This window comes from Uloborus diversus, chromosome 8 (assembly GCF_026930045.1).
Source record: "Uloborus diversus isolate 005 chromosome 8, Udiv.v.3.1, whole genome shotgun sequence".
NCBI lineage: Eukaryota > Metazoa > Arthropoda > Arachnida > Araneae > Uloboridae > Uloborus > Uloborus diversus.
This window is the reverse complement of record NC_072738.1, coordinates 48,795,041-48,813,957: the sequence shown is the minus strand read 5'-3', so window position 1 is coordinate 48,813,957 and position 18,917 is coordinate 48,795,041. Positions and strand designations below refer to the sequence as shown.

Here is an 18,917-nt window from a genome sequence, read left to right as displayed (position 1 = left end):
TTCTAGAAGTTTCTAGGGACATGAATGGCTTCAACAGGGGAGATTTCACACTTCTTCAGAAAGTTTCAAGGTTAATTTCAGAAAGGTTACTGACTTTTAGCGGAAAACGTTCCTGATTTTTCCAAGTTATGTTACTGGAAGAAATTGGGCACATCAGCTGCCTATTATTTTCCAGGAACGTTTCTGAATCGTTTTTACAGTGTATTTTTTATATTCAATGTTAGTAGATGCAATGTAGCAATGTTTTTAGTTATAATTTGAATGAATGTGTGAGTGTCATTAATATTTTTCATCTATTGCATACACTAAGTATCGCTTTTTACCTATTATTCGGATTATCCGCGGTTTCGCTTATCCGCGGTTACCGTGCCACCCTAATCCGCGGATAATCGGGAGTTTACTGTAATAACACTCGAGATCTTCTTTACGTACCTTTTCTTAGTTACTAATTGCTAGACTTTTATGCTGTGTTAGTATTAATTGTGTCATTTGATTATGAAAAATGTACTATGCCATTTCAAATAATTCGTTATTGCAGCTATTTTTTTGCATTTATTTAATTTAGTTAATACATTATTATTATTACTTTGATATTCATCTATTTTGTTACGCTGGCATTTTTCATTCAGCACCATTTGCTTGTAGCTATACGAACTATTAAGTTTTTATTTCTTTATTAGGTCCATTAAAACATATGTTAATGTTTTCTCGAAAATAATCCCTCATACTTTCTCGTAGGTTGCAGTTAAAAAGAAAATTTTGCAATTATTTTAATAGCGTTAAAAGATCATAGAAGTCATTATGCACATGCAAATGTGTTTTGATGCATATTTACAAGAATGATACATATTCCTTTATCAGGATGAGAGTTTTTATCAGATTTCGTAATGGGATAAGTTGGAATTTGGTGACAATTAATATTTTTTTTTTACTTTGAAGAAAATTTGAATGTTTGGATATGTCTTATGAAAGTCATAATAAAATTTTCCACAGTTAATTAAAAGTCTGTACTTATTTTTCAAAACTCCAATGAAATGGACTTTCTTAACCAAGTCAATTGCATCTCAGATGATAGTTTCACAGTATGAAAATTGCCTTAGGAGGCCAAATGATACATTGAATTTGGAGTGATTTTTGAAGACGTCAGACGGTGTCTTTCAATTTCGATATTTTTCAGACGTCGGACGAAGATTTTGACTACTCTATTTTGTAAAAACTGACACTATTTCAACTTTTCAAGCAAATTTTTTTTTTGAATTCGAATGATGCTTTCAAGCTTTAGAGAATGTTTTTAAACCGTTTACGATGATTTCGTCAATTTAGTGCTTAAGTTCATTTTTCAAAAATTTGACTAAGTTTGAAAAATTCGTGAATATTTTACACGATTTCAAAATAATGGAATAAATTTTCAAGATAATTCTAACTAATAAATTTTTAAATTGAAGTATCAAAAGCATGCTTCTATTAACTTACCCAAAATAAATTTGAAACTTTTAAATTGGGTTTAGAGCGGAGGGAAAGACAGGGGTGACTCCAGGGTCGGGGCAATCCGGGTAGCTGCCCAGGGCTCTGCGTCGACTTGGATTATTGTAATAGATTTTTTTACTTTTAATACAATGTTTTCGCAGACAAGTATTCAACTTTGAATGTGAATGGGACAGTCTATTGGTGGCTCTCCGTCTCAAATTTAGAGGCCATATTCCACATTTTTTAGAAATTATTTTGTCAGTTATGAAAAAATTCAGCAATATATCCTACATTTACAGAAAGAAAAAGCCTTCGAGACTCCACCCCCGAACCCTTCATACCTCTTTTAACCCCCCACTTTTTTGGTAAACCAACCACCTAAGATTCAGTGTTCATTTCTATGATATATTTACTTCTAAATTTTTTGTAGGTACCTTTCCTATTTGATTTATTAATATGTTTCATTTATTTTATAAATTTAAGCACGAACAAAATTAAGTTTTTAATTTTATTTTATTTCCTTCACAGACAAAGACAACGTAACTTCATGGATGGCTGAAACATTTCTTTTTTAAGGAAGACTTTTGAAAGATATTAGCAATTGATTAAAATTCTGTGCATGGCTTTAAAAGTGACATTGCTTTTCGCATAACAAAATAGTTGGGTAAGAGTTCTCGTAAGAAAGAATGGAAATGGTTTTGAAACATGTTTTTACACATTTGTTAACATTTACTTTTTCAAACCCACAATAGGACAGATGAAAGGGGGGAAATCATTATCCAGTGAATTCAACAAGGACGGAAATAGTTTTATTTTCATGTTTGTAAGGTGTTTAAACTGATATTTTCTTTCTTAGCCTCTTTTGAACATGATAAATGCATTTTTGTTTTTGAGGGAAAAGTTTTTTTTTAATCCGTGCTTTTGGTTTAATAGCCTGATAGCAAAACAATACAATACTCAAATTTTAATAGCAGTGGAAGAAAGACATCCAACAAATTCAAAAGCTTAAATTAAATGTTTAATTTTGCAGTTGTTAGAAGTTTTTTGATATTTTTACAACTGATTAATGAATGTTTGCGTGATTTAAGGGTACGTGTCCTGCATCTTATGTTCAAATATTTGGCGACAAATACTACCTAACTTTTTGATTAGTACATAATCTTAATACCAGTTTTGTAAATATTGTTAATTGACGTTTTTAGAAAAAGATTACAAAAAGATTTTTTTCTAAAAGTTTTTTAAAAAACACGGTGATAAACGGCGTCTCTTGAAAAAAAAATGGTTCACATTTTTTTTTCTTTCTTTCCGCTTTTATTATCATACTAAAGGTGAAAAATATATATAACAATGAGAGTAAGAATATTAATCTTAATACTAATAAATTAAGAAAACCAAATGCAGATAATAGCAATATTTAGAATAATAATAGATGCAACACTAAAATAAAAATAATAATAGCAATAATAATAATCATAATAATCGTTGATGTTGTTTTATTTTTAATATAATTTTATTTTCATTATTCTTATTATTCGTGCAATTTATCAGTATTATTGGCATTATCAGTCAAAAATGACTTTTATGGCCCCCTCCATATTGTTTACCCCCTACGTCTCTACATATATTTCACCCCTCATTTTAAACACTCGGACTCCCTTCAGGCTCGGGCCCGGGCCAACAGATTTCCCTTCTCCCCCCCCCCTATGTACGCCCTTGCCCCTCCCCAACTAAGAAATGTAACTTTTTTGACCACAGAAAAGGACTGAAACTGATCATAACCGCTTCCGAAATGTAATCATGTCCCCTCCGAAATATATTTATTGCTGCGTCACTGCATGTGTCTGCGCTTTGTTTGCACAAAAAATGGAACCACAATTACACTGACACAATTAAAGACCATTCGTTCTTTTGCTAACAACAGCAATGACACGAAATCTCCTTAGGGAACTATTAAAGACAAGGGCAAGAGAAAAAGAAAAATCTCAAACATAATGAAACTAAGCCTACATTATCCTGCCAATTCCAATCTGCATAGATAAGCATCAAATTACACGTTGTTAAATGCCAAATTTATGTTATGGCACTTCAAAACTAAAGTCAACAGGGCTAAATCAATTACCTGACGAACTGCTTAGCTAAATAATCTAAGCGTGAATCTCATGGATTGGCGAACGTGATCTCAAGTAGGTGGAAGGTGTTTTTAGTAATAATAATAATTATCACTGTTGCAATGTATAATTCATAATAAAAATATGCATATTCAGTTTTCACAACTTGGTCTTGATTTAATGCATATGTATGGCATAAAAAAAACTATAAAAATGTAGCCAAAAGAAAAACGTAGTGAAATGTAGCAATAAATTATTGCGTTTGCATTCTTTACGCGTCATGTATTTAAATGACTGAATGCACAGCGAATGAGCGAAACTGGAAGCAAGCAATAATTATATTCTGTTAATGCATTAATTATATCTGTTCATTTCCGTAACGCAGAGATTAATTAAACTGTTTTGACATCTTCCGCTATTAAACATGAGCGTTAAACGCTAATCATTGATTTGTTTGGAATTTCTTAGAATCTTTTATGCGTAATATTTAAATCTTTTGACTTTCTATAATTTATATCCTTATGTAAATCAGTGTATGATGCATGTCGTCGCATTGTTAGCAATTTAGTTTATTTGGTTACATTAGATGTTATTTTAATAACTGAGACTGAACAGTAATTGGAATCTTTGACAGATGCTATTAAAGTCTTTGACTTTATAATTTATTTACCTGTACGACGTAATGTATAACGTTTTTGGTTACCTTTTACACTTATTTGGAACTTCTTTAACATGGAAATTAATGTCCAATCTTATTGCACATTAATTTCCATGACTGAGATTGAACAATAATGCGGATCTTTTATGGCTTTCTATAATTTTTTTTCCTTTTACAAATGAATGTGCAATGTGTTTTGTTACGTCACACAAAAATTCGAATGACTGAAAGAGAACTGTAAATGAGCTATTTTATGTATACTATTAAAGTTTTTGACTTTCTATATTTCGCTTATTTTCTTGTGTGCATTAATGTACAATGTGTTTGGTTGCGCTATGCATTAAATCGAATAACTGAAAGAGAACTGTAACTGGTTTTTTTTATAGATACTATTCAAGTTTGGCTTTTGATAATTCGCTTATTTTCTTGTGCGTATTAATGTATAATGTATTTAGTTACGCTATACATTAATTTTCGCTTTCTTTAATAACACCAGGGGTCCCCAACCCTATGCGCAAAACATGTCCAAATCTCCGAAACTCCACCAATACACTGTGAAAAAATTCCGAAACGTTACTGAGTATTTTCATGTAACGTCTTGGGATTTCAATAGTTTTTATGCACTTCCTGGAAATATCAAGTATCATTGTCAAAAGGTTTCCTGAATTGCTACAAGTTGCATGAATAGAGACTTCTTACTGTTATAAAAAATATTTTTAGCTCCCAGTTTAAAGATTAACTGACAGTATTTATAACGTGTATAAGCTGTAACTCGATCGCGGCTCGTCCAGACTGATTTAAGCTCCCAAACGAAGCGAATAAGTCTTTGAACTGCGTAGCTTGCTGGAATTGCAATGATGACTTTGAGATGCTTGACGCCCCTTCTTGCAATTCTGACTAAGCTTTGGCCGTGTTTGCAATTTAGCTTTTGGAGATGTTATGTTTTCCCTCCCTAAGATTACTCTGAAATTCCAGGGACACGACTAGCTTTATACGGGAAGATTTCTGGATTTTTCAGGATAATCTGAGGAAGGTTACTGAATTTTAACGGAAAACGTTCCTGGTTTTTGCGAGTTATGTTACTAGCAGAGTTTGGGCACATCAGCTGCCTATTATTTTCCAGGAACGTTTCTGAATCATTTTTACGGTGTAGAGCAGCCTGAAATTACTTTCTGGGTGGAGTTTTTTTTTAAACCAAAACGACCCTTATATGCATATAAACTACTTTGTGAGATTTGCAATATGTGTCAAACCAAGAGTTCTGAAAGAGGGAGGGGGGGGGGTCTGACTTTCAAAACCTCCCTCCTTGCTTCACAACTAAACTCCACAAAAGTTTATATGCCAAAAAAGGGTGAGTTTATATGCATATAAGGATATCTATATTTCCAAAAAGAAAAAATAATCCCCCGAAGAAGGTAATTTCTGGCGAAGTTTCGGGGATTCGGAGATGTTTTGCTGCTAAACATCTGTGAGAATATGGCACAAAATTCAGCTGTGTTAAGTTATAGATGGTGTTTTGCCGGATGGGGTTTGTGACTCTTAAGACTTCAAAGTAACTGTGCACACTGTTAAAATTCAAGAAATTTTTATGGTAAATATTACTGTAAAAGTGAGTGTTTACAGTACAGAAAAAATTACAGTGAATTGTACCGTAAAAAATAAACGATTGCAGCGCCACTTGATGCACCACGTGACTTACAATGCGACCCATATAACAGCATACGAGTATTTCCCCTAACTCGATGTCTCTCAGTTGGTATGGTGGTCAGCAAGGCCGCATGTCAATACGAAGGTCCCAAGATCAAACCTGCTGCCCGCATGTTGCATTTTTTCAACTCTCGTTTATTTACAGTAAAATAGGTTTTTACAGTAAAAGTTATTGGCAACATGGATGCCATCAAATTTTACCGTAAAATTTCAGGATTTTATTTTAACGGTGCATAGTAAACATTCAAACACAGCTAACATGAAGTTGAAAATAAAGGGGGGGGGGGAGGGGGTACGCCCCACTTGTTAGTTAGTTATCGTGAGTATCATCCAGTTAATCGTGAACTTAATTTGTCTGCTACGATAAAATGAAGTAACAGAAGAAGTCGCAATTATCGAATCTATGAATCGAAGATCCTTCAAAGCAGTGAACCAACATCTCTTCGCAGAAATAAATGCATCCTTTAATCATATCAGCAGTTTCCGACTGATTATTCTCTGAGCGTGATGTTCCGTGACATTCTGGAAAGTGTTCGCCGAGGTTTTATCAAATTCGTTGGTGACAGTGGAAATCTTTATCAGATGCTCAAGAGTTTTTCATTTTGTATTCATTTAGGATTCAAAATCTATAAAAAGAGAAGGCATTCGGTCACAAAAATTAATCGGTTAAAAGGGAATATTTGGACAGCCCATTCAAATCGGTTGCCGGTACAAACATGTTTTTTCATTCTTTATTTTGCAAAAAATAGTACCGATTTCAAAGCGCAAAAATGTCGCCATGATTGAATAGTATTTTCTTTGTGTCATTCAATTTTTTGAAAGATTTTTTAAGTTATATATATATTTTTTATCTAATTTATTTTTAAAAAATGCGTTCAATTGTTCACATGTGCCCTTACATGTGGGCGTATGTGAATAAGCCTGGGTCACATATGAGACACTGAGAAGTAAAGCACTGTAAAAACGATTCAGAAACGTTCCTGGAAAATAATAGGCAGCTGATGTGCCCAATTTCAGTCAGTAACATGTCTCACAAAACCCAGGAACGTTTTCTGATAAAAGTCAGTAACCTTTCTGAAATATTAAGAAATCTCCCCTATTAAAACCAGTCCTGAACTTTCTAGAAAAATTAAATAGGTTTAACTTAATTGATTAGAACCTTCCTGATTTACCAAGAAGGCTCCAGAAATATTCGAGCAACCCCGGCCAAGCTACGCGAAAATTGCAAGCAAGAACCAAGCATATTCCTTGCCTGCAATACCTGCTCGCAAACTGTAGCTATCCAGTGACTTATTTGCTCCCATTGGAAGCTTAGTCAATCCGGACGGGCCATATACATTCTAAAGCCGATACACTTAATAAACACGCTCCGTCAATATTTAAACTGGTAGCAAAAAATATTTTTCACACCAGTGCAAGGTCTGCATTCGTGCATCTTTCAGGAATTCAGGAAATTTTTTTTGCAAAGATACTTGATTTTTTGGGGAAATAGGTGAAAACCTCTGAAATCACGAAACGTTCCACGGAAATAACCAGTAACGTTTCGGAATTTTTTTACAGTGAGAGATGTAAGTGGACATTTTCAAGTTTTGCGTAAAGCGCGTTTAAAGATGACAGCCTAGGTAAGCTTTCATTGATTTTTTTTCTAAATCATGCTGTGTAGCAACAACTAGGGCTACTAGTACCACCTCTTGCCCCAAGACAGAGGAGGTTCACCTACCATGTGTACTGGTTATCTCCAAATTTTTAATTTTGCCACTTACATCCCATTGCTTCTCACTGCCTCATATGAACACGAGTAAAAAAGCATCATATTTCAAAGAAAAACTCTTGAATGAGAAACATTTACGTCTATAAATTTACATTGAAGGATTCGTAACCTATATCGTGTCAGTTTAAATTGGACAGTAGCCATCAAGAAAATATTTTTTCACAAATATATAACTCTGCTCATTGTCAAATTTCAAAGTCTCGCATCTTGTTCTAATCACTGAATAGATACGAAAAGAACTTATAAGACTGCATGGTACAAAGAATATTTTGCTATATAAAGATTAATCTTATTATATATTACTTCAAAGCTTTATACAGAGAGTGGGAATGAATTTTTAAATAATTTTAAACTTCAGTTTCCAATTAAGTTAAAATATTTTGAGCCTTTTTATGCTGTAAGTATAATGTAAATTGTTGACCAACTATTTAATAACAAAAAATAATAATAATAAATCTATACTAATATTATAAAGAGAGAGAGCGAGCGGATTTTTCTGTGTTTATATGTTCGAGGTAATCTTCGGAACCACTGAACCTATTTGAAAAATTCCTTCACTGTGTGAAAGGTGCAATCGTACTGAGTCACATAGGCTATAAATTATGCATATATGTCTTTATACTATTTTTTAAAACTAATAAGTTCTCTTCGCTACCAGTTTATGTATCGTACTGTTTTGTTCTTATACACGTAAAATTAAAACCCGATTGCTCTGCATATATCACGATGCCAGCAGAAGAACCACAAAACTTTTTAATGTATTTGAGGCTGCAGAAGATCGGGTTTGTAGCATTCTATTAGCCTAGGATATTGAAAACCGTTTAGAGTGACATAATATTGCGCATCAAATTTAATTAAATGAAATATATCTGCGATTCGCTTCGGGAAAATTAGTTTTTGAATTCTATTAGCGTAGATAGGTGATAATAATCCGTGTTTTTGAAAGTCGTAATTTTGCAAGCATTCAAAAAGTACATTTAGTTTGTTTACAACTATTTTAACTTTTATGTCAACTTTTAAACACTATTGCTGTATGGCAAACATTTAAAAAAGATCTCTTCGACGACATATTGCAAGGAGAGCGTCAGCAGAAGTACGTTGATTGTCGTTCAATGTCAAGCGATATAAAAATTAAACGCAAAATTTGTGAATGAAGCGGACACTCAACAGGGGACTTTTGTTTGCCAACGCCGCAGTGAATCAACAAAAAAATTCTGCGTATTAAAACATGATTGGTACATGAAAACTAGGAACGTACATTAATGTTGATCGGTATACCCGGTGGAACTGGAATAAATAAATAAATTCAACACTATCAAAAATCAACCAACAGGCTTCTGTGATGTTTTTTTACGGAACTGCGGGGACTTTAATTAGAGGTACAAAAACTGACCATTTCACATTTAAACTACTTTGAATATCTCCTCCAGAAAGAATCCATATTTTTAACAAGAAAACGAGCAATTGGGAGAATTTCTTTAATAGGGTACTCCTCTGGACTTCTCTTCATGCTTCTAAAATTAAAGGCGATATCCTGATAATTTTATTGCGTAAATTTAATTTGTCTATTCTGTTCAATGGAATTCAATCCCAATGAAATTAACTACGGAATAATAGGATTTCGAGTATTGCTCTTACAGCACCAGCAGCGTATCAGTTGGCTCATAATCCTTGCATCCCCATGGTCCCCGTATATTTTCTTTTCGAATTTAAGTGATTACAATATCCAATGAAAATTTCGTATGCTATTACCATCGGTAAACGTACATTTATACGATACGTAGGCCAACGTTACATACGGGAAGATTGTATTGTTCAGTGGGAATAATATGTTGGTCTCTTTTGATCTGGAAATGAGGGATCAATTTGTTTCAAACCTCATAAAAGTGAAAGAAAAAATTATTTCTGACTATAAATTTTCAAATTAAATAGTACCTTTATAATATTCATTTAAGATAGATAGTTTTTTAACTCGAACTAGGTCGGGACTAGTATATAATAAAAATAAATAGATGTTTAATAACAATGATAGTATTTAAGATTCAATTTACAAACTTATAACAGAAAAAAAAAGAACTTTAAATATTCACACATTTTTGTTGACGCTTATAATATCCTACACTAGTATTATTATTACGAAGAGGGTATGGGAAGCGTTCACATGTGCCCTAGATGTTGTGTTCACAAGTGTCTCATCATCTACCTTAAAACTAACTTGCAAATATAAAAATTCCTCCTTTAGTAAAGGAGTGGAAACAGTGACATAAATTTACTTAAATACTCATATTATGGTTTAAAATCATTAAGTTTAGCATATAAGTTAGTTTAAAATATGTTTCCACGTAAAGAAGACAAAATTATATAATACAACTGCTAAAACAAAAAGTTGTCACTACAGAAATACAAACTGGCTCATTGCTCCGAAAGTTTGGCCAAGAGGTAGGATTGGTACTACCATTACTTGAGAATTGCTCAAGATTTTTTGTTTGAAGTTATCTTAGTAAAATTTTTATACAGGCCCCAGGGCCCCTAATTTATATTTAGGGAAATAATCTCCATTGAAAAATAATTCCAACACAAAAAAGTTTGAAATTAGTATGACCAATATTCATCAAGATATGAAGCGCAGCGCTTTGTGACTTAAACCACCTTTCACTCGCCGTCAATAACACTTTTGGGGGGAAATATAGCGGTTAACAAGTGTTTAAAATTATATGTGTGCAGGAGTGTAGTTTTTCAAATTGTTCGAGGTTTGTAGTGTGTTTTTGCGTATCACGGCATAACATTTGCATTTATTTTTGAATAGCAATGAAAAATATAAATACCTTGTTTTTCTTACATTGACGACCTGTCATTCTTCTGAAAGGACGATAAGTTCCAATCTCATCTTCTGTATAACCCCTTAAAACTTTGAAATGGAATATCTCCTTGAGTTTTGTACAAAAGTGGAGTTTTTTGTGTGAGTAATATTTTTCAATGGAGATTATTTCTCGATGTATTAGTTAGGGCACCTAGGGCCGGTATAAAAAGTTAAATTTTGAATTTTTGACTCATTTTAATTTTGCTTCAAACGTTCAATATTCTAACTCTGCATCTGATTTTGAACATTTTTGCAATCGGATGAATACATCTAGGAAAAACGGTTGCGAAAATAAAGGTCTTGCAGCTTAAAACGGAACACCCTGTATATACAGTCATTTATAGTAACTAAGTACCATGCGTGACAACTTTGAACCTCTTTAAATGTTTAACATATCTGAATTCAAAAGAAACTGCAGAAAGTTAAAAGCTGCACTCTACTGAAAAAGTTATAAACTGTTTTTTCTACTTTTTTTTTCAAAATAATTTGAAAGCGCTGTGTACAGCTAAACGTACAGATCAGTAATTATGTTATTGTTGTGTGGAAAATACTCTAGATGATGATTTAAAGTCATTAAAAGCTTTCGTTCCGCATTGTAAAAATCTAAGTAATATAATAAATTGTAGAAAGCTTGTGATGTTATGAATTTAGTTTTAAAAAGAGCTCTATTGACATCGTAGCGAATTAATTTCCACTTTTTGGAATAGCAATATATTTTTAACATAAAACCCCTTTTTAAATTGAAACTTAGAATTTAAAATTAAATCATAGATTCCTTAAATATTCGAAAAAATTTCACGTTAGTAAAATTACTTTTAATACATATTCAGAAAAAATAAATAATAAAAGTTTTAAAATATTTCCTTTGAATGAAAAAGAAAAAGAAAAAAAAATATATTTTGGAAAATTGTAAGAAATTCCTAAAAATTATTACTTTCGAGATTTTCTTAGAAAAAGAAAAGAAAAAAGTAGTACATTTTATCATGACAAAGATTTTCCAATAGCTTTTTATTGCTTTGCTGTATACCGTTAAAAAACATTTTGTCACGAAATATTTCAGTTTTCTAATTTCAACGATATCGTATTCCAGCCATTAAAACTATCAATCATTTAACGGACGTACAAAGAATTGATATGGTGTCAACATCAGATTATGTATAATTGAAATTACTACTTAAAAGTCAATAGTCACATTAATGAGTAATATTATTATTTAAAAAACCGTTAAACATTTCTTGCTACAAAGTTTTTTCGTCTACAGCTACCATCATTTATATTTATTAAAACTTCATTATAAGTTTGAAATGATCGATAACAGAACTTTGAAATCGAGGATAATTGCCCGTTAATCTAACAAACTAAGTATTTGTTTATTTACTTTTTTTTTTGTCTTGGTGCAAAATTTATTAACCTCCTCCCAACTCCGCAATTATTAGCCCATGAATCGTAATTGCTTGACAGCGTAATAGCATAAAAGATTCCACCGAAATAATCTATAAATTAATGATAATAGCAGTAGACATCTTTACTGCGAAATTATATTTTTACGATACTTCTCCCCTTATTATCCAGATTTATCTTTCTTTCAATATCTCATCAACTCCGCATCGCTGAGATCATCACTGCTTAAACTTGTAATTAAAAATAATCAAAATATTTTTATGAATGAATGCATTTATTACCTACGAACAATTCTGCAAAACATTTATTGTGCAACAATTGAAAAACAATCATTTTTAAGCACTATTGCACTGTAATAATTAATATTAATTAGTTGTATAATTTAGAAAAAACTTTAAAACCTAAAATCAACAAAAATGTGATTTTTTTTCAATGTTAACAAAAAAAATTTCCTATTTGCGATTTATTTAGTTTTTCAATCGATTCTTCGTGTTCAAATTTTTTACCATCGTCATTGTAGTACATTAATATATAAAATGCTGTTTTAAACCTTCATGAAAAATATTTATTAAACTAGTAATTAGTTGTATAATTAAGAAAAAATCTAAAAAACTAAAATTCATCAAAAATATTAATTTTTTTCTATGTTAATAAAAAGAGTTTGCTGCCGCCTGCCTTGTCTATTGGTCAGAGAAATCTGACTGCCACAGGGATGTCCTGGTTCGAATCCCGGCATAGGCATACTTTCTCTCTCCTGTCCTTTTACTTTCCTTTACAAAAAAGGAAGTATTGTATTCGCGAAAAAAAATTTCACTCAAAAATCGACCTTAATTTCCATTTTGCTCACCCCCCCATGAATGTTGAGTTTTTTTTAGACTCGACTACACGTGGATAAGTGCCTAAGAGCGTATAGACACGCGAGATATCCATTTTGACGATTCCCGAGTTAGTTACAACGAGTTTTTTCGTGACGTCTGTATGTACGTATATATGTATGTGCATATATGTGCGGATGTGCGTATGTATGACGCATAACTCAAGAACGGTATGTCCTAGAAAGTTGAAATTTGGTACGTAGACTCCTAGTGGGGTTAGTTGTGCACCTCCCCTTTTGGTTGCATTCGGGTGTTTCTAAGGGGGTCTTTTGCCCCTTTGGGGGGGGAATCATTGTTAATTTCGATGTTAACTCAAGTTGTGTTATAATTTGTCGGACACTTGGCGATATATCGCAAGTCTTTTGGTTGCCAAGTTTTGTCACCAATTTGGCTACAAATTTGGGGATTTTTTTTCAATCTGGTTTTAATTTGGCCACTGCTGGTGATATTTAGAGAGTAAACTATTGAATCCATAGACTAATAATAAGAGTAGACCGAGCTTTCTCATTCTTGCTGATAAAGAAAATTGGTTCATAGATGTATCATGTGACTAGTGGAAGGGCTTGGCGAAGACTTTGGCACCATGGTTGCTAGATGGCAGCATTATCTATAGATTGGCACTCGACATGTATTTTAAGACTATGTGTTTTCATTTAAAAAAAACTTCCAGGTGCAGAGATTGAACTGTTTTTCTTTTAGTTATGCATTATTTTGACATTAGTAATAGTTTTTGATCAGTTTTCGGTAACTTTTATTTCATTTGGAGCTGTCAGCGTTGGCGTGAACGAAATGGCGTAAACGTTTTGCGTTAACGCAAAAATGTACTAATCGGTATCTTAAATTGAAACTGTAGGTAAAAATCTTATTGTTTGCTGATTCCTATTGGTCGCTTGCATCTTTTATTGCTTAGAGAGTTATTGAAATTGACTAAAGAAAATGCACAATACTATCTAAACGAAAAACTCACTATATTAACAAAATATTTACAACTTGGAATAACAAATTTACAAATCGGACTCCATAAAAGATCATTCTTCCGTGTTCCATCAATTCTATTTATTTTATTTCGCGGTGGCGTTGATCGTCTGCTACGATTAACGCCCGCTGTTGCTGGGATATCCACCAGTCACATGGTTTGGTTTATGAGCAGCAAAAGGGTTGCCATAGCTCGGTCTACTCTTATTATTAGTCTATGATTGAATCACTTTAAAATTACCAATAATGGTAAAAAGGCATTAATTGGAGTAAAAGGAAGTCATGTGAGGCGCACATCAACTCGTTTTATATGAATGTGTTGTTATGCTGTGAATGGTTGCCTACCCTATAAACGGGTCCTTATGGCATGTGTGTACTGCGGAAGTCGGACTTCACAACAAATTCCGGTACAGTTGGAGAAGTGAAGAAGCGCACCCCAAATTTCCAGCCTAGCTGGCACACGACAACAAGGACAACAAAAAAAAAAAAAAAAATAGCTTGCTATTTGCGATTGTTATTTTGTTTTCGAATCGGTTCTTAAATTTTTACTATCATCATTGTAGTACACAAATGAATAAAATGCTATTTTAAACCTTAAGAAAAAAATAATTATTTAAATGCTATCAAAATTTTCTAATGCATTTTGAATAGAAATTAACATCATAAAAGTCATTACTTCTATGAAGAATGATTATTGAAAAATCAGTTTTTTTTTAAAAATATAATTTAATGAAACTATTGTTTTCTAATAACGTTTAGGTCTGATATAAGATAAATTTTTTTTATAATTCTGTTTTAGAGTAGAAAATATTGCCGTGCAAAGCGCAGAAGTCGTATCTGCATCTGAGTTCAAAATGTGAAATTGCTGTTAAAAGTTGTGCGTATCCATGTATTTGATACAGATGCAACTTTTTCAGATTTTTTAAAAACATATTTCCTATTCGCAAATGACCCAAAAACATTGTATTTAGCTAAAATATGAGACAAAGAATTACTTGGTGGCCGTAACTCAATTTTGATAAAAAGTGCAGATACGATTTTTGTGCTAAGCACGGAAGAATAACCATCAGTTACAGTAACGATTTGATAAGCAATAAGTTAAATTTTATTCTTCTTTTTACCAAACAATTGAAATGTTCTTTTTAACGACAACTCGGCATACTTTTTGTTACGTAGTGTATTTCTTTCAACCATTTTTTATATAAATCAATTAATGTTGTTATTACAAAAGTTATCAAATTAACTAACCACTTTTAAAATGTTTACAATAATTTATTTAACAAATCATTCATAGAAACTCATTTATTAAAATAGCGAAACAAGTTTCTATTTTATTTTTTAACAGGAATCACAACTACAGTCTGTAATATTAACAGTATAACGCGTGAGTATTGCTTGATTCAAACAGCTTTTATAAAACTTTACAAAAAGGAAAAAAAAAATGCGATAAATAATAATTGATACAATATTAAAATATCATCATTATAATCATAAAAATGATGATGATCATAATAGTAGTAGCGGTTGTTTTATTTGCATTTCTAATATTTTTTTTATTTTCATTACTCTTATTACTAATCCAATACCAATAAGTATTATTAAGGATTGTATTAATAATTTAATGAAAATAACTATAATTACAATAATGATAATGATGATAATAACAATAATATTACAAAAAATTAAATAATACATTTTTTGCCTTTTAGTGTTCTGAAGGCTTTTTAATCACTTTTTTCTCTCGAATCCTCAGTTATTGTTAACGAAATCAGGAGTGCGGACAAACTGTAACCTGATAATTAACGAATCAAAATATTTTTGTGTAATTAAATTAAACTAATTTCATTTATTTACATTTACAAAGTTTAGCATTAGTTTTTATCATCGAATTTTCCAGTGGCCATGTTGAATTGGAAATCAGCCTTGGTTACTATTGTAGTTATTGTAAAAAAAATCGTAAAACTAAAAATCAATTAAAAAATTTAATTATTTTGCTTGAAAAATGTCCTATTTGCAAATTTTTAATTTGGTTTTTAAATTTATAGCAGCGATAGTCAAATTAAGGATTAAAAAATCAATTACTGTAGATTTTACTTTTCACAAAGAAATTGCAATTGTTGTAATTGTCAGTTAGTAAAAATAATTAACTTGAATCTAAGCATACAATAATTAAAAGGAAGAATAATATTTTTAATTATTTTTAGCAATGTTAAAGAAAAAAAAAAAGGAATTTTTCATCCATTGGTTTTTAACTCTTTTTAAACTTGTATTTAAAATAATTAATCAATTTCATTTCTGGAATCAATTCATGATAAATTTTTGATTATTATAATATAATATAATTTTCGTTTATTAAACAAAGCAGAAAAAGCTGGGCATGATTTGAAAAGCACATAGATTAAAATGAACAAATATTCTTAACTAATAATATTATAAATAATATTTTTTAAGAGTTAGTTTTTCGTTATTTAAATTAAACAAAAATTAAACTGGCACTTAAAATAGCGTAGCATAGATGGTCAAAATTTACATCACAAAACCTATTTTATATTTGTTGTCATTTAATTGCTGTATATTTAATAAGAATGACAGATCGTAAAAAAAATTGTTTAAAATATTGTAAGTAATTTAAAACTGGACTTAATTAACTATACTGGAAAAATAACATTGCTTAGATAAGTAAAATTATTTACTACACTAAGAACACTTTAATCAATGAAGTAGGAATAAAATGGTTCTTTTTGAACTAGACCAAAGCTTTCTCAAACTTTTTTTCATCATCACGAACTGGTAAAAATGGTGAAAAAAGTAGTTTCCACTGTATATTTTTGTCTTCCTTTTTGTAAGAAAAAGAAAAAGTAAAAACGTATAACATAAAATTATCATTTACAATGACCATTAAATTAAAAAAAACACTTTATAGCAGCATGTATTAAGTGTATAAATTTTAGAAAAACACAATATCAAAAAAAGATAACTGAAAAATACGGTGATTTAGAAAAAAGAGAAAGAAAAAAGTATAAGACGTAAGGAGAGACAGATGTGGGCAAACTCCTGTTTTTCCAACATACAAATACATAGTTAGGGATTCTAAATCCTGTAATTATTGCGTCAATGTAAATCAATATCGTGTAATATTGAACCATAATTTTATTTTATTAGTTTATTTATTTATCAAAATCAAGAGGGAAAAAAACCCTTCAAGACGTAATAAGTGACAAATGTGAGCAAACTCAAGTTTTGCCAACCTTCAAATGCATATAGTTAGGAATTCTATGTTCTGGATTTATAGTATCAACGTAAAACAATATCGTGTAAAACTGTATTCTAATTTTATTTTAATTATTAATACATTCATCAAAATCAATAATAAAAAAATGCAAGACGTAATAAGTGACAATTATGATCAAACTCCAGGTTTGCCAACCCACAAAGACATAATTAGAGATTCTAAATCTTGTAATTATAGCATCAATATAAAACAATATCGTTCAATATCGCATCATAATTTTATTGTATTTAACTAATTGTTCATCAATAAATATAAAAAAAAAGAGCAAGACGTAACAAGTGAGAAATATAATCAGCTTTCACAAAAAAAGCAATTTTCTAAAATGTGTTTGTACTGTTTTGATTTAAAAAAAAATCTAAGTTTCAAACAAAATAAAACAATCACAGAATATTTCAAACATTTCCATCAGCTATGACGCAGAAGATGTAATGAAAACGTAGTGTGCCTCAGGAATTTTTAGGAGGGCGCTGTGCCCTTCTCCTTTCAAAGCAACCCTCGATACGCCTTTCCCTTTTTCTCAATGCCCCCTCCTTGCCCCTTGGAAATTTAAAGAAAAAGTGATCACAAAAGCAAATATTTTTTGAAAGACTAAACTACACGAAAGCATGGCATTGAAACGCAAAAAAAAGTAATAATAAATAAATAAATAAAATAAAATTAAATAAATTAAAAAATAAATAAAGTAAAAATAAATAAATAAATAAAAAGTAAGTTAAAAAGTACCTTCTCTACTGCAAAACTTTTTTTGGCAGGTGCCCTTTAAATTGAACTGAAGTGCTTTTTATCAGGAAGCACCATGCTCCATTTTCGATTACTACGAAATACTTATCTTTTACTGAAGCACTGAACATTAAAACGTACTTGTATTTTGTATACATGGGGTATACAAAAACATAAATACTTATCAAATAAATAAATAAATAAATAAATACAAATGTTAAAATTTATTTTTTTCTTTCATAAGTATTCAAATAAATATTTTTGTATGCACGGGGTATACAAAAACATGAATAAAGAATACTTATCAAATTTTAAAAAAAAATAAATAAATAAAATAAAAATGTTGAAAAGCACCCTTTCTACTACGAATTTCGTATTCGCAAATGTCTTTTTAATTGAACTTAAGTGCCCTTCTATCAGGAAATACCTTTTCTGAGTCCGAAACACATATTTCGTAAAGAAATACTGAGTATTGAAAAGTACTTTGATTTTGTATACGTTATATACACAAAAAATAAATAAAGTAAATAAATAATAATAATTGAAATAAATAAATAAAAACAAAGTTAAAAAACACCTACGCTATTACGAAATTCTTTTTAGAAAGTGCCTTTTTAACAGGAAGCACCCCCTGCTCCTTTTTCGTTAAGGGCGAAAATGTGCCCATGCGTTTAAGAAAGAAAATCGAAACTGAAACTGAAACTCCACTCACCTGGCAGGCTGAACCGGTGAGCTTGGGGATCATAGAATCGTTGTACACCTGTCGAGTCGTGAAACCGCCTTTGGTCACGTTCGCCAGCTTCCGAATCTCCTCCCACTTCTCTTCACCATAAACACTAATGATGTATTGACTAAGGTTCTCCAAGATCAGACCATACATCTTTGAAAGGAATGCAAACAGGTGGAGGCCCTGGTTCTTTTGTTCGAAATGTGGACAGTCAATATTAGTCCCTTTTGTGTTTGGATGCGACAACAGGTTAATAGCTTATCATTTTTCGAACATCCCAAAGACCTTGGGTTGGATTATTGATCACTGTTTAGTTACTCCAGAATGCATCGCAGATGCTGTCTGTATTTAACTTT

General features: G+C 31.2%; 1 protein-coding gene across 1 annotated transcript in view; it reads right to left on the bottom strand.

Moving 5' to 3' along the window:
- Positions 1–18,714, bottom strand: part of LOC129228351 (soluble guanylate cyclase 88E-like) — a 173,237-nt gene extending 154,523 nt beyond the window's left edge. Inside the window, exon 1 of the mRNA XM_054863030.1 lies at positions 18,547–18,714. Within this exon, the coding sequence (XP_054719005.1) occupies positions 18,547–18,714 (168 nt within the window). The remainder of the gene's footprint in view (positions 1–18,546) is intronic.
- Positions 18,715–18,917: the final 203 nt, after the last annotated feature.